The following is a 24714-nucleotide window of genomic DNA, read 5'->3' on the forward strand; positions in this document are numbered from 1 at the left end:
GTCAAATTTTAACCCTTATAACTTCCTAGCAAAAAAAAAATTTGTTTCCAAAATTGTGCTGATGTAAAGTAGACATGTGGGAAATGTTATTTATTAACTATTTTGTGTCACATAACTCTCTGGTTTAACAGAATAAAAATTCAAAATGTGAAAATTGCGAAATTTTCAAAATTTTTGCCAAATTTCCGTTTTTTTTACAAATAAACTCAGAAATTATCGACCTAAATTTACCACTAACATGAAGCCCAATATGTCACGAAAAAACAGTCTCAGAATCGCTAGGATCCGTTGAAGCGTTCCTGAGTTATTACCTCATAAAGGGACACTGGTCAGAATTGCAAAAAACGGCAAGGTCATGAAGGGGTTAAGGCCCTATGGTACATTTAGATGAGTAGATGATCAATGGACTAGCATGTGAAAGAATTCTTGTTCCCGTTTGTCAGCCTGTGTAAATATGGCAATCATTTGATGTATGAGTGAAATGTTCGTTTTTGAAAATTTTTTTTAAAGTTCTCTGTTCATTTATGCAAGCAAAAATAAAATAGTTATTATAAACAGGAGATCTTTCCCCCCATAATGTATTATATGGGGACAGGACTGTAATCATTCTGTCCTGCCATTGTTTCACAGGCTGGTAAATGAGCGCTCGGTAAGGTGCCCCAAACTTAAGACAACTCGCTTTTCTTTATTACGTGGCAGTACATTGATTACTGTTTGTCTTTTTCCACTGTTAAGATCAGCGTTAAGGAAAGAAGACCAAGGGAAAACCTCAGTTGTTGCGATCAGACGTTAAAATACTGTACAAAAGAGAAACTTTGTTTCAGGTCAGTGTGAGTAAGTAATGATGGTCAAGTCCACATGACAAACTGATTTGTTTGATTCATAGTCCTGGCTTCAAATCCAACCGTAGGTAAATGATTGGCCCACACAGTAAAAGGGGCGTTATGTCAAAATAAATTCTAAATGACAAATTAAACCATAATTTACACTAGTTACTCTGGGTCTCTGGGAGGTTTTAATTTAGATTTGTTTTTTCTTATTTTGCTGAAAATTGGGTAAGGAAGATTATTTAATGCTTTTACAGTGTTTGTGTAAATGGCAAACTCGCTTCAGTGTCATAGATGTTAAAAAGGGTCTGAAATGTATTTGTTGGAGGAAAATCAGTTAGACTTTATCATCACCTATGCAGTGGATACAGGATAAATGTCCTTTGTGGAAAAAAATACACACCATAGGCAGGTATTGTCCCCCACAGGAAACTTATAACAAATGGTGCGAACACTATAGTCTGAGGTTCGGAGTATGTGAAAGCATGTAAAAAATAAAAAAAATTAGTGCTGCAAAAAAAAAAAAAAAAGAAAAAACTTTTTCAGCTTTTACCTACAAACAAATGTAAAAATTTCCCTAGAAGTGGATATATGTAAATTCAGATATTTCTCCTTAAATGTGGGCTTCTATATTATGGATGGGGAGGTGTAACGATATGAACACTCTCATTTCTGCTCATTTCTGCAGAGTTTGTGTAAAAGACGACGCAGGCGAGGTTGTAACTCCGAAGAAAGAACAGGGTAAGTTTTGAGATTGAGTACTAGCTGGTGTGCTATTATATTGCCATTTCATAGATGGTAGAATGCAGCATTGAGCTGACAAATTAGCCAGCAGATTAGTAATATCAGGTTTAACCCAAGACACTGGAAGCCTCAGTCAAGTGGAGCTATCTTTTTGATTTCCTGCTGTACAGCTACTTAATTTTGCTTTTTTTTTTTTCTTCTTCTAGAATGTTTGGACAATAAAGCCAAACCTGAAATGGAGGTAAGATCAATTCCACATAGGTGATCAAACATCTGCTGGCTATTCTATTCTGCCTGCTCGCAACCAGTTGGAGAATAGAAAATTTGTTAAAAATGTATTGTCAGTAGAATTTGTTGCTATTATTTTTTTTTCCACGGTCACCTAAGGCCAAATAGTGTGAGCACAAAAAAAAAAATTCTTGAGACCATGTTCACACTTCTGTGTGACTTCAATGATCCGAAGATCGGACTCTGTAACCCTTTAACGACCAGGGGTATTTGAGTCTTTGAATTTGTTTTTTGCTCCACTTCTTCCCAGAGTCATAACTTCTTTTTTATTTTTCAGTCAATATGGCCACGTGAGGGCTTGTTTTTTGCGGGACAAGTTGTACTTTTGAACAACCACATTGGATTTAACATATCGTGTATTTGAAAACAGGAAAAAAATTCCAAGTGCGGTGAAATTGCAAAAAAAAGTTCAATTCCACAGTTCTATTTTGTTTTTCTTTTTTACCATGTTCAGTAAATGCTAAAACTGACCGGCCATTATGATTCTCCAGGTCATTACGAGTTTATAGACACCAAACATGTCTAGGTTATTTTTATTTGGCTGCCGTCACACTATCAGTATTTGGTCAGTATTTTACATCAGTATTTGTAAGCCAAAACCAGGAGTGGGTGATAAATGCAGAAGTGGTGCATATGTTTCTATTATACTTTTCCTCTAATTGTTCCACTCATGGTTTTGGCTTACAAATACTGATGTAAAATACTGACCAAATACTGAATGTGTGACGGCAGCCTTTAAGTGGAGAAAAAAAACCTCCAAAATTTGGTTTAAAAAAAAAAAAAAAAAACTTACGAAAAAAACCCCAATTTTCCGATACCCATAGCGTCTCCATTTTTCGTGATCTGGGGTTGGGTGAGGACTTATTTTTTGCACCTTGAGCTGATGTTTTTAATGATACCATTTTAGTGTAAATGTGATCTTTTGATCTCCCATTAACCCCTTTCTGCCAGCTGACGGAATAGTACGTCAGCTGGCAGATCCCCTGCTTTGAGGTGGGCTCCAGCGGTGAGCCCACCTCAAAGCCGCGACATGTCAGCTGTTTTGTACAGCTGACATGTGCGCGCTATGAGCGCGAGCGGAATCGCGATCCGCCTGCGCCCATTAACTAGTTAAATGCCGCCGTCAAGCGCTGACAGCGGCATTTAACTAGCGCTCCCGGCCGAGCTAGTGCATTGCCATAACAACCAGAGGTCTTCTTGAGACCTCTATGGTTGTTGATGGCCGATTGCTTTGAGCGCCACTCTGTGGTCGGCGTTCAAAGTACACCTGCATTTCTGCTACATAGAGGTGATCTGTACTTCACCTCTATGTAGCAGAGGCGATCGAGTTGTGCATGCTTTTAGCCTCAAATCACCCCCCTTTCGCCCCAAACAATTAAAGCGAACCTGTCACCCCCCCCAGTTGTTTCAAACTAAAAGAGCCACCTTGTGCAGCAGTAATGCTGCATTCTGACAAGGTGGCTCTTTTAGTTCTGGGTGCTGTAACTTGAGAAATAATCAGTTTTATAATTTGTCTGAAGTACCTGGTCCTCAGTCAAGTAGGCCGGCGTTTCCCCCCTGCTTCAGACAGCACACTGCTGTCACTCACATGACTTATGATTTATTCACATTGCGGGGCTGGGAATCACAAGCAGGGCGGCTGCACAGGTGCAGTCAGCTGGGCTGCATATGAGGAAAGACTGGCAGCGCTCACTGCGCCTGCACCAGGCAGGGGAAAAGAGTGCAGGCGCCGGCTATTTTGAAAACAGCGGTGAGGAGGCGGCGCCCGGCCCAAAAAGATGTGAGTGACAGTTGTGTGCTGTCTGAAGCAGGGGGGAAACGTCGGCCTCCTTGACTGAAGACCAGGTATTTCAGACAAATTATAAAACTGATTATTTCTCTAGGTACAGCACCCAGAACTAAAAGAGCCACCTTGTCAGAATGCAGCATTACTGCTGCACAAGGTGGCTCTTTTAGTTTGAAACGACTGGGGGGGGTGACAGGTTCCCTTTAAAAAAAAAAAAATAAAAAAAATCAAACATACACATATTTGGTATAGCCGAGTTCAGAATCGCCCGATCTATCAATAAAAACAAAGGATTAACCTGACCGCTAAATGGCGTAACGAGAAAAAAATTCAAAACGCCAAAATTACGTTTTTTTGGTCGCTGCGACATTGCATTAAAATGCAATAACGGGCGATCAAAAGAACGTATCTACACCAAAATGGTATCATTAAAAACGCCAGCTTGGCACGCAAAAAATAAGCCCTCACCTGACCCCAGATCACGAAAAATGGAGACGCTACGGGTATCGGAAAATCGCACATTTATTATTATTTTTTTTCACCACTTATATAAAAAATAACCTAGACATGTTAGGTGTCTATGAACTCGTAATGACCTGGAGAAGCATAATGGCAGGTTAGTTTTAGCATTTGGTGAACCTAGCAAAAAAGCCAAACAAAAAACAAGTGTGAGATTGCACTTTTTTGCAATTTCATCACACTTGGAATTTTTTTCCCGTTTTCTGTTACATGACATGGTAAAACCAATGGTACCGTTCAAAAGTACATCTCGTCCCTCAAAAAATAAGCCCTCACATGGCCATATTGACGGAAAAATAAAAAAGTTATGGCTCTGGGAAGGAGGGAAGCAAAAAACTGGGTGAAGGGGTTAATAAAGTTTATTGCAATGTGGCGGCGACCAAAAAATTTAATTATGGCCTTTAATTTTTTTCTCGTTATACCGTTTAGCAATTGGGTTAATTCTTTTTTTTATATTGATTGGGCGGTTCTGAACACGGCGATACCAAATATGTGGATATTTCATTTTTTTTTTTTTATTTTGAATGGGGCGAAAGGGGGATTTGGACTTTAAATATATTTTTTTTTTTATCCTTGAGGCTATGTACGCACGTCAGGATTTCTTGCAGAAATTTCCTGAACAAAGCCGGACATTTTCTGCAAGAAATCCGCATTCGTTTTTTGCGCGTTTTTCTCGCGTGTTTTGTGCGTTTTTTTGCGAATTTTTTCGGAGGTTCCAAATGCAATAATATAGTGGGAAATCCGCAAAAAATCCGCAAAATAATGAACATGTTGCCTTTTTAACCGCAATGCGTTTTTTTCACGGAGAAAAACGCAACATATGCACAAAAATTGCGGAATGCATTCTAAATGATGGGATGCATAATGTATGTGTTTTTTATGCGTTTTTATAGCGAAAAAACGCAACGTGTGCACAGCCTCAAACCACTTTTTTTTTTATTTGCCTTTTTCATGCTTCAATAGTATCCATGGGAGACTAGAAGTTGAAATACTTTGATCACCTGTGCTACCCAGGCGGTGATCAGATCTCCTGTGCTACCCAGGTGGTGATCAGATCTCCTGTGTGTCAGAAATGCACACTTGCTATGAGTTCCGACCGCGGGGCGGCAATCATAGCAAACTGGCAATGACGACCATAGAGGTCTGCTGCAGACCTCTAGTTGCCATGCCGACCCATTGGTGACCGCGATCATGTGACAGCTGTTATGGGCACATGTCAGATGTATAGATCAGCTGTCATGTGCCCTGAAAGGTGCGGGCTCCGGCACGGGGAGTCTGACATGGGCGTACTATTAAGTTTCATGTCGGAAAGGAGTTAAAATGAGGCAGATGTGCTCATGCTCTGCCTTCCCTCAATTCATTGCCTAAGTGACTGCTCAGTACACAGATTGGCTATTTCTGGTGGTATCCTAGATAGTGAATGAAGTAGCAGTCGCATACACATGTGTTCCACTGAAGATGGGGCTTCACAGCCATAGGCAATAGCTTGTGTAGTTTTATTTTGTGGGAATGACAATAAAATTTTAATTTTCAAAATGCGTCCTTTGATTTAGAACAGAAGAATAGGCTCTACATACATTTTATTTTCCTTTTAGTTGTAAACATTGACATATAATTTGTCCCAGACGGATCCCATAATAATCCGGTTAATCTGCCTCCTGTATGCATCAGTAATGCTGTGAATCAGTTTTTGACATTTAAAGGGAACCTGTTACCAGGTTTGGCCAATAAGAGATACGGCTATCACCTTTCAGGGCTCATATACAGCATTCTATAATGCTGCATATCTGTCCCCAGCCCGGCCTGCAAGAGAAGAAAAATAACTTTTATTATACTCACCTGCAGGGCGGTCTGGTCCGATGGGCGCCACTGGTCTTGGTCCGGCGCCTCCCATCTTCTTTTCTTCTAGAAAAGAATGCTGAATATCAGCCCTGAAAGGTGATGGCCGTATTATCGGGCATACCTGGTGACCGGTTCCCTTTGTATTTGTCTGTTCAGAAAAAGGAATTAATGTCCACACATTGCCCTGACCAATTTGCAAGTTTAATTTATCAATTTAAAGAAGTTTTGAGAAACACCTGTGTTCCACATCTGCAGTTTGCATGCCGTCCTTTTCTCACCCTCTCTAGGTCCAGCGCTGAGTGTGAGGCTGCTCCCGATGTCTGTTGTCTGCAGAACGGACATCATGTATCATGTAGACCCCACTTCTACCAATAAGGGAGCTCAGCAGTTCTTGCTGAGTTGTTGGCACAAGCCACTGAAATCACTGATTGGCTACAATACTGCAGAGAATAAGACACCTTGAGCATCAGTGAAGGCATTGTGCCGGACCCAGGGAGGAAAAACTAAAGCATGGTTTGTTTTTTTGCTGCTGGTCGGTGTTTTTTTTTTTCTTTTTTTTTTAAGCCAAAAAACCCTTTTTAACTCCTTCACGACATGCACCATACTAGTACTGTGCATGTCGTGTCACCCCATTTGATGTGGGCTTCGGTGCTGAGGCCACGTCAAAGACACGCAATAGCGGCGGGTGGAATCGCGATCCATCCGCTGCTTTTAACTAGTTAAATGCCGCTGTCAGGCGCTGACAGCGGCATTTAACTAGCGCTTCTGGCCATCGGGCCGGAAATGCCCGCACCACTGACCCTCGTCATGTGATTGGGGGTCAGTGATGTGTAGGCATGACAACCAGACGTCTCCTTGAGACCTCTATGGTGGTTGATGCCGGATTGCTGTGAGCACCACCCTGTGGTCGGCGCTCATAGCAATGCAGGAGTTCAGCTACATAGGAGCGATCTGAGCATCACTCCTATGTAACTGAGCCGATCGAGTTGTGCAAGCTTCTAGCCTCCAATGGAGGCTATTGAGGCATGGCAAAAGTAAGAAAAAAAAAGTTTTAAAAAATAAAAAAAAAATATAAAAGTTGAAATCACCCCCCTTTTGCCCGATCTATCAATAAAAAAAAAAAAGATTAACCTGATCACTAAACGGCGTAGCGAGAAAAAAAATTGAAACTCCAGAATTACGTTTTTTTGTCGTTAAAATGCAATAACGGGCGATCCAAAAAACATATCTGCACCAAAATGGTATAATTAGAAACGTCAGCTCGGCACGCAAAAAATAAGCCCTCAGCTGACCCGAGATCATGAAAAATGGAGACGCTACGGGTATCGGAAAATGGCGCAATTTTTTCCCCCCAAAGTTTGGAATATTTTTTTCAACACTTAGATAAAAAATAACCTAGACATGTTTAGTGTCTCTGAACTCGTAATGACCTGGAGAATCATAATGGCAGGTCAGTTTTAGCATTTAGTGAACCTAGCAAAAAAGCCAAACAAAAAACAAGTGTGGGATTGCATTTTTTTTTTTTTTTGCAATTTCACCACGCTTAGAATTTTTTTCCCGTTTTCTAATACAAGACATGGTAAAACCAATGGTGTCGTTCAAGCGTACAACTCGTCCCGCAAAACACAAGCCCTCACATGGCCATATTGACGGAAAAATAAAAAAGTTATGGCTCGAAATGAGGGGAGCAAAAAACGAAAACGCAAAAACAAAAAAGGGCTCAGTTATGAAGGGTTAAAGGTATTTGACAAGTTTAAAACATTTAACCTAGAACGAAAACAATGCATTGAAATTCTAGAATAAATAAATACTACCACTTGTTAACCAAGTGCCCTATGTTTTTTTTAAATAAAGCATAAAAGCTATCCAACCACAAGAAGATTTAGCCAATTAGGAAGGTGCCTATATCTTGCCTAAGTATGTGCCAGACGGTCTCAAAATAAACGGGGACCTAGCTGGACCTGGGCCTGACCGCTTTACACCTACCTGCTGGGTAGATAAAGGTGTGCAAACCAAGGAGGCGGCCACACTCCCCCAAATATACTGTACACAAGTAGCTGAACCAAGAAGACGGGCAGGCCCAGGTCCACTAACTGATCTGCATGAGACTGGCTTAAAAACTGCAGGTCACGGTTGCCAACATTTTAAGAACTCTCATGCCAGAATTCTGGCAATAACTGATTTATGAATTTGGGCCAAAATGACCAATAATGTTTGTTTCCACAGATCATGAGAATGAGCTGCTCTAACTGCAGTACTGGAGATATCATTGCTACGTGTCCGTTCACCTTTTCCGAGGCAACTCCATGTTTTAATAATCGGTAAGTACATTTTTCTTTTTATTTAAGGCTATGTTCACATGTTGCGGTTTTAATGCAAATTTTTAGCTGCGTTTTACAGTACCAGCAAAAGCTATGAGGTTTCAGAAATCTCACACACTTGTTTTTTTTGTTTTTTTCTTTTCCCTTATCAATTTGGAAAACTGCTGCGTTTTTGCAAACTGCAGCATGTCACTTCTTTCAGCGTTTTCTCCAAGTTTTTGTAGCTTTTTTTCATCTGTTGAAAGCAATAAGTAAGGGCAAAAAATGCAGGTATCAGGTTTTGCTGCGTTTTTGGTGCAAAAACCTTAGGGAAGTTGCATCATGAGTTTTGTTTGGGGGGGGCGCTAATCTTTATCAGCATGTAAACACACGAAAAGATAAAAACACTTCAAAATCTGCTTTTTGTAAGCGGCTTCTTTACTGCTAAGAGAGCGGATTTTGCCTTCCGAAAAGACACAGTTAAACGCAAAGGGTGAACATAGCCTTCAAACTTCACATATTTTTTTACCATTGTGTTGACAGCTAGAGTAGCACTTAAATGTTGTACTTGAAATTTATAAGAGGTTATAGGAGAAATTAAAGTGAAAAAGTAAATAGTATAAATCACTTCTTATACACTCTAATTATTTCTCAATGCTCTTGTTTTGGAGTTAGCGTTAGGTTAATAAAAATATCTGCCACTTTAGTAAACCTGAAGCAGGACAAGCTGCATGTGCTTCCTTACTGCTCCAGTTGTTGGTCATCAGGGACGTGAATGAGCAAATGGCCCGATAGAGTATAATATAGTGTGTGACACAAGTGTTTCCAAGCAGGGAAGTCGTATCGTTGGAGGTCTGACCCCTATACTTTACCAATCCAGAAAAACGAGGGTACAGAGGTCCTTTCACTGAATGAATCAATGCTCAAGACTGCCAAAGGAACTGCAGCACGTGTTGTTCCCTTGTCCAAAGTGTGCAGATTGAAAAAGCCAAATTGCATAACTTACAATGCAATCGCTTCATTCAAAGGATTGACCCTGGCAATAATAAATGGAAATCTTGTCAATGTGCCATAATTTTAGAAAAAAAACCTTTTGAGAGGAAAATGCAAGTGAGCAATAGCTGCACTTTTTAAATGGTTTACTTTGACAGACTGGTAAGTCATCTATAGTGAGAGTCTGTACACTCTTTCCATACCACTCTTATATATTAAAGGTTGGAGGTCGTAGTTCCTATCCGAATGCAGCATGCGGTTTGCAGATAGTTTTGATAGCTTTTTAAAGGGAACCTGTCACCCCCAAAATGGAAGTTGAGCTAAGCCCACCAGCATCAGGGGCTTATCTACAGCATTCTGTAATGCTGTAGATAAGCCCCCGATGTATCCCGAATATCTTCATAGGATGATTTAGGATGATGTCCTCTTCTTGTCTTTACGCTGCGGCTCCTGTTGAGGGCAGAGCAAAGTACTGCAGTGCGCAGGCGCCGGAAAGGTCAGAGAGGTCCGGCGCCTGCGCACTCTTCAGTATTTTGCCCTGCCCTCAATAGGGCAGACAAAGTACGCCTGCGGCAAGAAGACAAGAAGAGGACATCATCATAAGATGATGGGAGGCCCCGGACCGCAACGCCCACCGCAGCGGGTCCACCCCTGGGTGAGTATAACATAACCTCTTTTTCTCATTACAGAATGCTGTAGATGAGCCCCTGATGCCGGTGGGCTTAGCTCATCTTCCATTTTTGGGGTGACAGGTTCCCTTTAAAAGCACAATCAAATCCTATCTACATGCTGCTAGGAACATAGAGTACGCTCTTTTTTTTTTTTTCCCCCCTCATACTGGTGATGGACAACTCTCGCTGTACAAAGCTTGTATACTTGTACATGAAGCAGAATGAACTGTCCCAGAGTCCTGGAAGCATTCCGTTTTTAGCATGAGCATACTTTGTCTTGATCCATTCTTTTGCTTAGGCCTAGGTTTTCTGTTCTCTGGGTTGTGTGCATTTACTGATTACTTTTGGCACATCGTACATCTACTGGATGTATCGGAGAAGTCTGTTGTGCCAGAAGCCTTCTGATGTAATCTGAGTAGGGGACAACCGTCACTAACTCAAACAGTTTTTATTTCCGTGGACACTGGTGGAAGCTGCCATATATGTATGTTGAAAAGCAATATTTTAGTGATGGAGGTGTGAGGTCTGTATACACTACGTGGGTAAAAGTATTAGCCCACGTACGTATCTTATGTACAGGAGCTTTTATGACTTCCCATTTTAAAGCCATAGGCATTAGTATTGTCTTGGTGCTTCTTTGCAGGGTAAGTGCCCATGATCTGGAATAGCAGCGTTTTAAATGTAGCTGACCTGCTCTGTGTCCAAAATGCTGTGTTCTACCTGAGAAGCACAGTGGATGGGATGTATAGAAATCCTATGCCCACTATGCTTCTATTTACTGCTGCGTAGACTCCCCCGCTGTGCAGGTTTACCAGCCGCTGCATGTCCATTATCAGCAGTGGAGCCGCTAGTCTCTCCTGCTTACTCTCACCCATTGCCATTCATTAGATGCGTTAAATCCACATGGTATCAGTGAACACATGCGGATTTAACTGTGTGATTAGAACACAGCGGTTTGGATGCAGTGAAAGTACGCTGCATGCAAAACGCTGTTATTCCCTGATGGTGGGCACATAGCCTAACAGCTTCCACTCCTCTGGGAAGGCTTTCTACAAGATTTTGGACTGTCTGTGGGAATTTTGGTCCATTTATCGAGAAGTGTATTTGTGAGGTCTGACACATACTAGTTAATCTAAATTGTGCTGATAGGGGTGAACGCAGGGCTTTTTTCAGAGCGGTCAAGTTTTTTCTCTATCTCACAACAATGCGTACAGGAAAGGACCATCCCCAAACTCTTCACAGAACGTTTAGAAGCATACAATTGTCCAAAATCTCCTGTTATTCTGAAGCATTAAGATCTCCTTTCACTGTAACTAAGGGTCAAGGTCATCTCCTGAGATATAACCCTATCTTATTCCAGCAAATTTTACAGTTAGCACCATGCAGTATGACTGGTAACCTTCTCCTGGCATTCACTATACCCAGACTCGTCCATGTAGATCAAATGTCTATTTCTCCAAGCCCAGTGACCGCAAGCTAAACCTCTCCACCAATCACAATCCCAAGCATCAGATGAAGTAAAGCTTGCATGCAGCTGTGCGGGCCATGGAAACGGATGCCTTGAAATTCACGGCCCTCAAATGATGACTATAATTCCACTGAAGGTTTTGAGTTATACATAGTGGACCCATCTGCACCTGCACATCAATGAGTGGAATTTGGCTCTTGTTGCCAATAATAAATATGGATTTTATGAAAATGACTGCAAGAAAAGTGACCCATCACTGAAATCGGTTGCTGCCACTTTGTTGCCCTTGCTCAGCGCAACAAAAAGGATTCGCTTTGTCCAAGTCGAAACTGTAAAGTTGATGCTCTTTGCATAATGTAGTATTGTAGGGTGACCATATGGAAAAAAAAAACAAGTCTGGTAGAGCTGATTTCCATAAAGGGTCATAAAAGCAGGAATTGTTCAGGAGTTTTCAGACGTTCCCAGTTATATACCATGTTGGCTGAAAAACAAAGAGCGAAGGCACGGAGAGCGGGAAAGGTTGCAATACCTGTGAATTTCAGAATCATTGTGAACAGCAGGGATATCCAAAACCTCTAACCTTGCAAGATATGGGATAGTTTTTCCTATTTATTCAAGGAATATTCATCATTGTTCATAGTTACTCTGTGGCAAATGGGTCTGGAATATTTACTTGGTAGAACAAAAATCTTAAAGATAACTTAAAAACAGTTTATCCAGATTCGGAAGTCACAAGCAATCTTAACAGATGTTACAAAACTTGGATCCTGCTGAAAATTTGTCAAGAAAATGTTAAAAATCTTGTAAAGGCAGTGACTAGCCTCCATGGGATTATCATGAATAAAAAAGACTTCTAATAAAGGAGAACTAACTTTAGCCATGTAGGACTTTAAATCCCTTTTTAATAGACCATTTAGCCACATCATCACCACCATTTGAAACTATCAGACAAGTTTTGCGTTGTGCAACTGGAGCGAAACCTACAGAAATGGTTGTTTCGAAGAGAGCTACAACAGACCAAGTAACAAACTGAGCTCAAAGAAGTGTTTCTTGGGAGAGAGGAAAAAGGACTTTAATGTTATTTTCCTTTAAAATGATAGGGGCCCATATCGTTCAGAAAGTGATGGTTAGGTAGCAAGGCACAGCACCATGCAGTATAGCTGGTGTAAGCAACCTTACTGGTACCCTATTTTTCAGAAGAACGCTTTTGGATTCTAATAATAATTCCAGATGGATTTTCAGAATAGGCAATTGTATACTCAGCTAAGAAATATTTTTAACCAATAATGTGGCCTTGTATATCGAGCCAGCAGAAGGGTAAAATCAATCAGTTTTTCATGGACTCTTTTGTGGAAAGAGTGGACACTACTTGCAAACAGTCACTTGACTGTTTTGGGGGGTCTGAATACAATAAATGGTCAACTGGAATGGGGGGATAGGTTCTGGAGATATAGCAGACATTTGTGGCATATGATATAAATGTATTTCTCGGGACAACTGCTTTAAAGAGGTCCATAACATGTTCCCTGGGTCCTCAGTTTTGGGTCTGCTTCTGACTCTGAAGAACTCTCCATGTTTTCCCAGCCTCAATGCTATGATTAATCTTGTATTTCATGAGGCACGAAAACTGACAACCACTCTGCAGATCCTTATCCTTCCTTGTCCTACAGACACCTGTGTTTAGCACATAGCAACTATTTTACACTGAAAAGGCAATCGTGCTGCACTTAAGCACCAGTGAAGGTTGATCTAAAGTTGACCGTGCGCCTTAGCGGTTTGCTGGACACCTTCAGCCTACATTTATTCATCCCAACCCTCCTGTCGATGCTTGGTTGAGCATGCATGCATTCTCTTCTGGTTGTAGCTCTTTTCTTCACTAAGAGGAAAAGAATCTGAGATCTGCGTTTCCCCCCCACCCCGTCGTGTTGCTCCTCAGACACTCTGCTACTCCGTTTTGTGTAATATAAATAGCCACTTGGATGCCTTGAGGATTTATATGCTCCATTGTTTTATTTTTTTCTTCTGTGAGTGCAAAGAGTATGAATAATGCAACACCAAAGTAGAGAGGAAAGCAACATTTTCATTTAGCAGGATATATACCATCTATATACTATTTTTGCATACAAAGTTCTTGGGGGAAAAAATAAATGTACCTTCACAGTAAAGTGCTAAAAGTTGAGGATTCTGTTCTGTTAGCCTGGTGTGTTTGCTAATCAAGATGTCATTTCATCATGTTAGTATTTTGGCATGACTTAAGTAAAGGCTTCTGTCAGTATCTGTGTTGGAGATAAAAGAACTGTCATAACTTGGCTACTCATATTTTGTAATCTTTGGGTCAGTATAAAATGTACCACTTATATTGTGGGTTTTCGGCATGTTATGGCAAGTTTTAAAGTTTATTAGCTTGAAAACTATTGCCTTTGTGGTGAAACTCCAACTTCATTTCCTTGTAACATTGGAAGATGCCTACAAGTTCTGTAAATTTGAGGCATTAGTCAAAATAGTAAATGCTGGTTAATTTTTGACATGCAGAATGATTGCCTTTTAATACACCTTTTAAGAATTGGTTTACTGTTTGATATGTTAGTACAGGGGTTTTTGTGCAATGCTTTTGCATCTCTGCATGTTGATCTCAGTTAGGTTGCTTTATTAGGATAAAGTGGGACCTGCAGGACTTTTGAATGTAATATTGACAACCTGCAATTTGAGAATTTATAGATTAAAGGTATGCTTTTACAGCAGAATTTACCACATTATTGGTTGCTTTTATTTTTTATAGTAAAGAAGTTCAGATTTCAAGTCTGTTACTACAGCGGGTTTTAAATCTGTTTTGCAGGCATTAACCAGGCCAACACATGAGCTTCTTGATGATTATTGAAGACTCCCTCGCACTTAGCGCTCTATTCGGTTGTGAGCAGATCCTCAAGAGTGTGGAAGAGATTACATGCTTTTAATTTGCAAGCAGCTCATTGTAGAATATTTTTTTTCTTCTAATAGCTGAAGTAAGAATCCAACTTTTTCGAGAGCGCCTGTGGTTATCCCTGGATACCTTGCCAGAAGCCTTGAACCAAAAACTTATGCAATGCCAACATATTAACAAATGCATGCAATAATAATGCATGTCTTTATACTTTTTTTTCCAGTTGTAGGAGTAACAGTTGCTTGATTTCTATTGCTTCTATCATTTTGTCCTGTATGTCTACACTCACCTGGGAAGTAAATGGAGCAGAAAAGGTCCACAATACATCTACATGAGTAACAGCAGAATTGTCATGGATTTTGCTGCAGATTTGCTTCAAATTTCAACACTGGCATTGCAAGGGGTGGACTTCAATAATTGCATTTGCATCATAGGTGTGGAATTAAAAATCTTATAATACTGTGGCTTTTTCAGCTGGTACAACTGGATGGAAAATCTGCAGCATATATTCCTTGAGTGAATATGCACTACCCTTGCTTCAACAGATGCCACATAAAGCAAAAACTTTTGCAAAACAGCGCAAAACTATACAAGCGTGTAAGTTTGTTTTAGGTTTTACACTTTGCAGGTATAAGGCTGAGCAGGATCAGAATGATGACGCCAGACAGAAGGGCATCAGGCTCCTCCAATTGAAAACTGCTTTCCAATGTGCAGTAATTTTAAGTTGACGTTTGATGGACAGGTCTGGTCACATGCGATTTTCAAAATAGTTGATGATGGAGGAGCATCTAGAAAAGAAAAGGGGAAAAAACCCAGGGCACTACATAGTTCAAAATTTCTGTTTGATGAAGCTTGGCATTTGGCAAACAGATATTGCCACAACTCTGTTTTAAGACTTTGTCCTGAGAATCTGGGCTGCTGCTGTTCCAATACACACAGATTAGTCAATGCACTACAGAGTAAGACCGGTCACACACATCCTGATATTTTCGTAAAAAAACAGTACTGGAGAGATCAGTGTCCGTGTGTGTAATACTTATGACATACGTGTGGCAACCGTGTGCCGCATCTGTACCCACATGTACCAGTGCCTGGGGAGCAGGGGTACTGTCAGTGCTGATGCCGGATGCTGAAGACTGCTCTCATCATTTTCCCCTGCCCTATTCGAGCTGGGGAGAATGATGAGCATTTTAATCAACCGATAAAAATGCAAGCAGGCGGCGGCTGTTGGGAGTATTAATCAGCCACCACCTGCGCTATAAATACATTTTTTAAAGAAACTGTGTAGGTTCCCCTATATTCTTGATAACCAGCCAGGCAAAACTAACAGCTGCGGGCTGCAACCCTCAGCTGTTAGCTTGAGCAAGGCTGGTTATCAAGTGCAGACAGTCACCAGACTTTTTTTTTTAATTAAACAATTAAAAAAAAAAAAAAAAACCAGCATGGGGTCCCCCCATTTTTTTTACAACCAGCCTTGCTAAAGCAGACAGCTAGTGGCTGGTATTCTCAGGCTGGTAAGTGGTCATGGATATTGCCCCCCACCCCCAGCCTAAAAAACAGTTATACTCTCCTAACACTCATTCATTGAAGCCAACATCTCTTGTAATAAAACAAACAAAAAAAATAATAATATGCCTCACCTGTCCGACGTTCTGTCCCACGCCGTAATCTATGTCTGGGGGATAAATAGTTTTCAACCTGGCCGGTGTCAAGATGCGACTGTCCAGGCTGAGAACCACTCATGAATGAGCTGCTTAAAGCGCAGCATCAGTGAGCAGCGGTGGCCTCTGCACCTCGGTGTCCAGCTGCAGGCTGCTATTTTTAGGCTGGGGGGGGTCAATAGCCATGGTCCCTTACCAGCCTTAGAATACCAGCCCCCAGCTGTTTGCTTTAGCAAGGTTGGTTGTCGAAAATGAGGGGGGCGCACACACTGTTTTTTATTTAAATGATTTAGTTCATTTAAAAAAAAAAAAAACAGCGTGGGCGACCCTTCTGTTCTTGATAACCAGCCTTGCTGAAGCTGACGGCTGAGGGTTGCAGTCCGCAGCTGTCAGTTTTGCCAGGCTGGTTATCAAAAATACAGGGGAACTCACACAGTTTTTATTTATTTATGGATACAGGCAGCAGCTGAATAATCCCATCAGGCAGCGTCTGCTCCCACTGTTATTAGCAGCAGCAGGTCTCTCGTTCGTATGAAAACGGTCGCCTCACGTACCAGAGACCTCACAATGACATGTAAAAGAGGCATTATAGGAATATAGTTGCACAAAAAGATTAAAAAAAAAAAAAAGGGAATAAAAATGCTGCTAATGTAGCGAATCGGTCCAGGGTTTCAAATGCTACTTTTATTGGATCCACAAAATCGGGTTACAAGGCTAAATGTTTCATCGTCGTACTGACATGAACAGCGAAAGACAGTAGCAGTTAAAATTGGGTAAAATGTGAGTGAAAACTGTAACAACCAGGGGAGGAAACATGCAAAAATCATGTGACATAGTAAAAAACATAAATACAATTGTAATATGACCATTGCTAGGGATTCTACAATAATTATAAATAAATATTGTAGAGTCTGTAGTAATGGTCCTCTGCCTCGCTTTTACAGTATTTTCTCCCCTTTGCTCCTTTTTAACCTGCTCACTTTACCTATTTGAACGGCTCCTGTCCATTGCTGTTCATGGAAGCCTGAAGAAGTGTCGGTATGACACTGAAACAAGTAGCTTCGTAACATGATTTTATTCATCCAATGAAAGTGGTGAACTACTTGCATTGGTTCTCTATTTCAGCAGGGCTTTTATTACCATTTTACTTTTTTCACCAACTACATTTTGAGAATAGGAAAGCTGTGCCGTCTAGAAAGGCAGTAGTAGCAAGTGCAGGAGGAGAACCTGGTATATAAGCAAGTCCTGCAAAATCATATCCTCATCAAATGTCTAGACACAAAGATGATGATGTACAACTTTTTAGGTAGTGGTTGACTTGCTATCAGTAGTTTTTGTAGGTGGCTGATTTTTTTTTTAGACTGGTGTTTCATATCACTCTTGAAGAAAAATTTGCTAGAGTGAGATGCGCCAAACATATTAAAGGGGTTTTTCCCACAAAGTAAGTACATTTTAATCAATAGATCTTAGAATAAATAAGTAATTGGTTGTGTAAAAAGAAAAATAAATAAAATTGCTGAGAAACTTTATTAATACAGCATGTGCACACAGAACGGCACAGGATCACAGATGATGCTTTCTCTGGAGTAAACATGATTAAAACTGGCAGGAATTGTATTACTTAACAGAACTGAATTTACAGTGATCCCTTCCTCTGTCTGTATAGTCTTTTGGTTCCTCCCCTGCCCAGGAGCTGTGGTGTGATCAGACAGTGTTCCTGCATGGTCAGACACAGCCATTAACACAGCACACAGCAGGGGCACATTTATAAGATTATCTCCCCATAGGAACATTATTTTATTTGTATTTATTTTTTACCAGACCTCCAATTGTGGAAATTATTATTTATATTCAAAGATGTATAGATTGAGATGTACTTTATTTGTGGGACAGCACCTTTATGAGAGAGTCTGTCATTCCCGATTCCCCAATAAAAATCATATTAGCAGTATAAATTTGATTGTTGTAATTAGTTTGCATATGGAATATGAATTTTCAAATGAGCAGGATTTGCTGCATCTGTTGTGTGACAAAGAGCTTTGTGGATCATTATGCCTCCCACAATCTGCATACTGAATAGTTTCCTGACTGACAGCGCTCTCTTAGCCAGAGTGATCGCTGCACTTTGATGTACTGATGATAGGTGACACAAAAAACTGATCCCTCTTCCTTTTTGAATCCTCTCGCTACACTAATGGGTGTAGAAGCAGCAGTGCCAGGGCATGAAGCAATGATGAAAAGAGGACCTTTGCATTGTCAGTGTGCACACAGCATCGTGCTTAGGGTTCAGGCTGCTCTCCCTTTGGCCAAGACATCACTGTCATCAGAATCGGGTAATTGCTACGTATGCAGATTGAGGGAGGCATAACAGTATACCTAGCTCCTGGACATGCCAAGCGTGCACCAAACAGACAGTACAAAGGTGACATCAACCCCACAAATATGAACCCCACTTGCCACCGCTACAGGGCAAGTGGGAAGAGACTGGTAAAGCGCCAGAATTGGCGCATCTAAGGCTACTTTCACACTTGCGTTTTTAGCAATCCGTCGTTTTGGGCAATAAAACGGATCCTGCAAATGTGCCCGCAGGATGCGGTTTTTGCCCATAGACTTGTATTAGCGACGGATGGCAACACGTCGCGTCCATCGTGTTCTGGCGGATCGTCGTCGAGAAAAAACGTTCAAGGGAACTTTTTTCGTACGTCGCGGCCGGAACTCCACCCCCGTACCGACGCAAGTGTGAAAGTAGCCTAATAGATGTGTCTCTTCTGGGCGGCTGCTATTTTTAGGCTTGGGGGGGTTAAATATCCATGGCCCCTTACCAACCTGAGAATACCAGCCCCAAGCTGCGAGCTCTAGTAAGGCCATTTAAAAAAAAAATAATAATAATAATTAATTAAATAATTTAATAAAAAACATCATGGGGACCCCTCTATTCTTGATAACCTGCCTTGCTGAGAGTTGCAGCCTGGCCAGTTATAGAAAAACAGGGGAAACACATCGCAGATTTTTCATTCATTCATTTATAGCGCAGGCGGCGGCTGACAAATACCCCCATCAGCCTCTCCTGCTGTCACTGTTGTTAGTGGCAGCAGGGGTAGGCTGATGGGAGTAATAGTCCCATCAGCCGCCGCCTGCTATCTCTTTTATGACTTAAATATAACTCTCATCATTCTCCCATGCTCGTGCCGATCGCCGGCAGAGCAGAGGAGAGTGATGAAAGCCATGTTCAGCACCCAGCGTCGGGGAACAGCGCTTACTGTAACGCTTCTTCCCTGGCGCCCGTCCATGTGGTACTGATGCGGCACACGGATGCCACAAGTGTTACACACAGGGACACTGACATATTGTACAGGAAGTATCAGGACGTGTGGAAAAGGCCTTATAGCGAGTTTTTTTTTTTTTTGTTTGGCTGCTGTCACACACTAAAAGATGCTTTTTATTGCGAAAAAGTTTTTGCATCACCACATTTTGAGAGCTAGAATTGTTTCCATATTTTGGCCCACAGAGTCTCATGAGGTCTTGTTTTTTGAGAGACGAGTTGACCTTTTTATTGATACCGTTTTCGGGCACATGAAATTTTTTGATCGCTATGCGTTGTATAGTTGACCGATGCACAGTGACACCATCTGCAGCAAGTTGATGCTGCAGTTCTCTGGAGGTGGTCTGAGGATTGTCCTTGACTGATCTCACCATTCTTCTTCTCTGCCTTTCTGATGTTTTTCTTGGCCTGCCACTTCTGGCCTTAACAAGAACTGTACCTGTGTTCTTCCATTTCCTTACTATGTTCCTCACAGTGGAAATATCTCTGAGACAGGTTTTTGTATCCTTCCCCTGAACAACTATGTTGAATAATCTTTGTTTTCAGATCATTTGACAGTTGTTTTGAGGAGCCCATGATGCCACTCTTCAGAGGAGATTCAAACAGGAGAACAACTTGCAAGTGGCCACTTTAAGTAGCTTTTCTCATGATTGCATACACCTAGCTGTGAAGTTCAAAGCTCAATGAGGATACAAAACCAAAAAAAGTGCTTTAGTAAGTCAGTAAAAAGTAGGTAGGAGTATTTAAAACAAGAAAATTATAAGGGTGCCCATACTTATGCACCTGTCAAATTTTGTTTGAATGCAGATTGCACATTTTCTGTTAGTACAATAAACCTCATTTCAAGGCAGAAACATTACTGTGTCCAACAGTTATTAGATATATGAAACTGAAATAGCTGTTGCAAAAAAAACAATTTTTATAAAACATTAAGCTTAAGATTAATAGGGGTGCCCAAACTTTTTCATATAACTGTGTGTATGTGTGTGTGTGTGTGTGTATGTATGTATGTATGTATGTGTATATATATATATGTATGTATGTATGTATATATATATATATATATATATATATATATATATATATATATATATATATATAAAATTTTATTTAGCAATAGAATATATAAAACATTTTATCTTGAATTTTTTTTTTTTTTTTTAATTTACAATTATTTTAAAAAATTTGTTTTACTTTTTTTACTTGGCCCCACTATGGGATAATCATTTTTTGCAGGCTGATTGCTTCTATAGCATGGAGATGAAGCAGCATCTGCATGCTATATAAACTGTCAGCTCTGCACTGACAGAGAGACTTGCTGATCATGCACTGCGCATGCAACAGCTCGTGTAAAGAACATGCCTACAGCTGTAAATATTTTGCTTTTCTTTTTGTGAAGCAAACGATTGAAAACTTCATTGTGCATATATATTCACCCCCTAAAGTCACTTACAGTCAATTGCAGCTGCAAGTCATTTTGAATAAGTCTTTATGAGCGTTCCACAACTTGCCAACTTGGGATTTTTGCCCATTCCTCAAGGCAAAACTGCTCCAGCTCTTTCAATTTAGATGGTTTCCTCTGGTGAACAGCAATCTTCAATTCTAAACAGATTCTCAGTTGGATTAAGGTCTGGACTTTGACTAGGTCAATCCAAAACATTTACATGTTTCCCCTTAAACCACGCTAATGGGTCATTGTCTTGTTAGGTGAACCTCCGTCCCAGTATCAAATCACTGACAGACAGAAATAGCTTTTGCTCAAGAATATCTCTGTATTTTGCATTATAAATCTTCCCCTCTACTCGAACCATTTTCCCTGTCCCCACTGCCGAAAAACATCCTCACAGATGGTCTTAGAGTTATGAGCTTTATTGGTTTGGTGCCAGACATAGCTTTTACTTTTAGTCTCATCTGACGACTTCATCTTACCACTTCTCCGTCCTCCATACATTTGGTGAGTCTCCCACATGTCTTGTGGCAAACTGAAAACGAGCCTTACAATTTTTTGTGTAAGTAAAGGCTTTTTTTCTCCCCACTCTTCCATAATGGCCACCTCTATGGAGTGTACGGTTTATTTATTTATTTCAAGTGTTTATTTATGTTAATGTTGATGATTATGGCTTACTGCCAATGAAAACCCAAAAGTCATTATTTCAGTAAATTAGAATAATTAAAAAATCACCCTGCAAAGGCTCACTAAGCATTTGAAAAGGTCCCTTAGTCTGTTTCAGTAGGCTCTACAATCATGGGGAAAAGGCTGCTGACTTGATAATGTCCAGAAAGCAGTCATTGACACACTCCACAAGGAGGGTAAGCCACAAACTGTTCAGAGTGCTGTATCCAAGCATATTAATGGAGAGTTGAGTAGAAGGAAAAAGTGTGGTAGAAAAGGGTGCATAAGTATCCGGGATAAATGCAGCCATGAAAGGAATATTAAGAAAAGGCCATTCAAAAATTTTGGGGAAATTCACAAGGAGTGGACTACTGCTGGAGTTATTTCTTCAAGAGCCAGCACACACAGACGTATCCAAGACATGGTCTACAAGTGTCATATTCCTTGTGTCGAGCCACTGATGACCAATAGATTATGCCAGAGGCATCTTACCTGGACCAAGGAGAAAAACAACTGGACTGTTTCTCAGTGGTCCAAGGTGTTGTTTTCAGATGAAAGTAAATTTTACATTTCATTTGGAATCAAGGTCCCAGAGTCAGGAGGAAGAGTGGAGAGATTCACAATCCAATCTGCTTGAGGTCTAGTGTGGAATTTCCACAATCGGTGATGATTTTGGGAGCCATGTCATCTGCTGGTGTAGGTCCACTGTGTTTTATCAAGACCAAAGTTAGCACAGCAGTCTACCAGGACATTTTAGAGCACTTCATGCATTCATCTGCCAACAAGCTTTTTGGAGATGGAAATTTCATTCTCCAGCAGGACTTGGCACCTGTCCACACTGCCAAAAGTACCAATACCTGGTTTAAAAATGACAGTATCACTGTGCCGGATTGGCCAGCAAACTCGCCTGACCTTAACCCCACAGAGAATCTATGAGGTATTGTCAAGAGGAAGATGAGACACCAGACCCAACAATGCAGAAGAGCTGAAGGCTGCTGATGTAGGAGCAAGGGGGGCACAGAAGGGGGAGGAAGAAAGTAGCATGGCTGCAGCAGGAGAGGCTGAGACGGAAGTGGAATTGAGAGGGGAGCCAACACTAAAGGAAGTCTTTATCCTCTTAACCTCTTGTAACCAGTCCCTGAATGATTTAACCCTTCAGATGAAGGAGGTGAAAGGGCAGATTATACAAATAAGGCTGCCATACAGAAAGTGGATAAACACATGAGGAGGTGGAGGAGAGGATGAGTACTGTGGAGGATCATGTGGTTCAACTACAAAAGGCAGAGAGAAAGTTTGCCCAACAGATATCGGAATTGGCGGCAAAAAATGAGGATCTAGAAAACAGATCCAGAAGAAATAACATCAGGATAGTGGGTCTGCCGGAAAAAAAACAGAGGGGAGAAAATCCTACTGAGTTTATTGAAAACTCGTTGAAGGAGAAGGTTGGAGTCGAGGTTCTGACAAGGGTCTTTGCTGTGGAAAGAGCACCCAGAGTGCCAAAGCAGCCCCCTCCCCCTGGAGCCAATCCTTGTACCATGCTGGCTAAGATATTAAACTACAGAGACAGAGACATTGTTCTTAGGAAGGCCAGAGAAATGGAGGATCTGACTGTTGACGGACAGAGGATTGCCATCTACCCGGATTACTCTGCTGCGGTCCAGAAACAGAATGCAATTTACTGGCGTCAAGAGGCGACTGAGAGAACTGGGGGTGCAATACTCCATGTTTTTTCTTGCGAGGTTGAGAGTGGTTGCCTTTAATGAAGCTCATTTCTTCAGGACACCAGAGGATGCTACCCAATGGATCGACATCAATGCCAAGAAACTACAAGCGGCGTGAGCTGTTATTGTTGCCAAGATGTTTGGGATAAGAGAACTGGGTTGCTATTTGTACCCATTTAATACTTGTGTCTCTTTCACTTTTGGAGGATATGGCTGGGTTTAACTATTACGCCAGTTAGTTGCGCTGGAAAATGAGGGGTGGGGTGGGGATTGTTAATAGGGTGCAAACTGTTTTTTTTTTTTTTTTTTTGACTCTTTATTTCACGGTTTGTTCTGTACTGTTAATAATTAATGTAAAGAGATGTGGTTCTGAGGGTCGCGGGAGCCAGTTAGCGGAGGTTACCTAGGTGAGAGTGCTTCAAACGGGCCAAGGAGCCCCACTCTCGATAAGAGGAAAATGCTTTATCATGGGGGGAGGTTGGGAGGGGTTTAAAGTGTGGGAGAGAGGGGTTAGACAGCTCAGGTTAAGTAGTAGGATTTTCTTGATGACTGTTCTACATCATGATGGGGGACCGTATTAAAATACTGAGTTGGAACGTTAGAGGCCTAGCGGACAAAACTAGACGAGCGGCGGTGCTACAATACGCACGAGATCAGAGGACCTCACTGATATGTCTGCTGGAGACACACTTGATTCGTGAGAGGGTAGACGTCTTATGTAGGCGGTGGTTGCAAACAACGTATCATTCCACCTTCTCTACATACTCAAGGGCGGTATCGGTATTGGTCCCAGCAGGGGTGCGCTATGAAGAGCTGAAGGTGTATGCTGATGTGGATGGGCAGTATGTGGTAGTGAAATGCAGAATGCTTGGTATTTTGATGTGTGTGGTGGCTATGTACATTCCTCCCCCTTATTCGAGTAAAAAACTTAGAGAAGTGTTGGAATTGATTGGACGGGGAGATCCGATGCTACTTTTAATTATTGGAGACCTCAACAATATATGTGATGATTTCTGGGATAAAAACAAAAATACACAAAGCAGGTCGGAAAGCCATATTACGCCGTTCGGAACATATATTCGAGAGATCGGTATGACTGATTTGTGGAGAGTGCGACATGTGGGGGAGAGGGGATACTCTTGCTATTCACCGGCTCATGATACTTTATCCAGAATAGATTTAATTCTATGGTGGGAGAAGTGAGATACTTGCCATGGGCGATCTCCGATCATAATCCGATAGAGGTGGAGTTATGGCCAATGGGGACACAAGCACTTCATAGGGGAGAGTGGAAATTTCACCCTAACTGGCTGAATAGTGTGAGTTTGGAGGGCATACAGCGGGAGGTGGAGGAGTTTTTTGAGATTAAAGAGGGTAGCTCAGACATACCCACTATATGGGAGATGATGAAGGCATATTTGAGAGGTTTGCTGTTCAGGGACATCAGTAGATGTAAGCGCCGATCATAACAGGCGGAGAATGCCGCAAGGGAAAGGCTGAGAATTGCTGAAGATGAGATGGCCACACTGGGTACCCCTG

At 41.3% G+C, this 24714-nt stretch overlaps 1 protein-coding gene across 2 annotated transcripts in view; it reads left to right on the plus strand.

The window, feature by feature from the left end:
• Positions 1-24714, plus strand: part of SCAF11 (SR-related CTD associated factor 11) — a 154930-nt gene that overhangs the window by 28352 nt on the left and 101864 nt on the right. For both annotated transcript variants that reach the window (XM_077265394.1, XM_077265395.1), the window contains exons 5-8: positions 736-824; positions 1516-1568; positions 1778-1812; positions 8233-8327. In XM_077265394.1, the coding sequence (XP_077121509.1) occupies positions 736-824; positions 1516-1568; positions 1778-1812; positions 8233-8327 (272 nt within the window). The remainder of the gene's footprint in view (positions 1-735; positions 825-1515; positions 1569-1777; positions 1813-8232; positions 8328-24714) is intronic.

The sequence above is a fragment of the Ranitomeya variabilis genome, chromosome 5 (assembly GCF_051348905.1).
Source record: "Ranitomeya variabilis isolate aRanVar5 chromosome 5, aRanVar5.hap1, whole genome shotgun sequence".
Lineage (NCBI taxonomy): Eukaryota > Metazoa > Chordata > Amphibia > Anura > Dendrobatidae > Ranitomeya > Ranitomeya variabilis.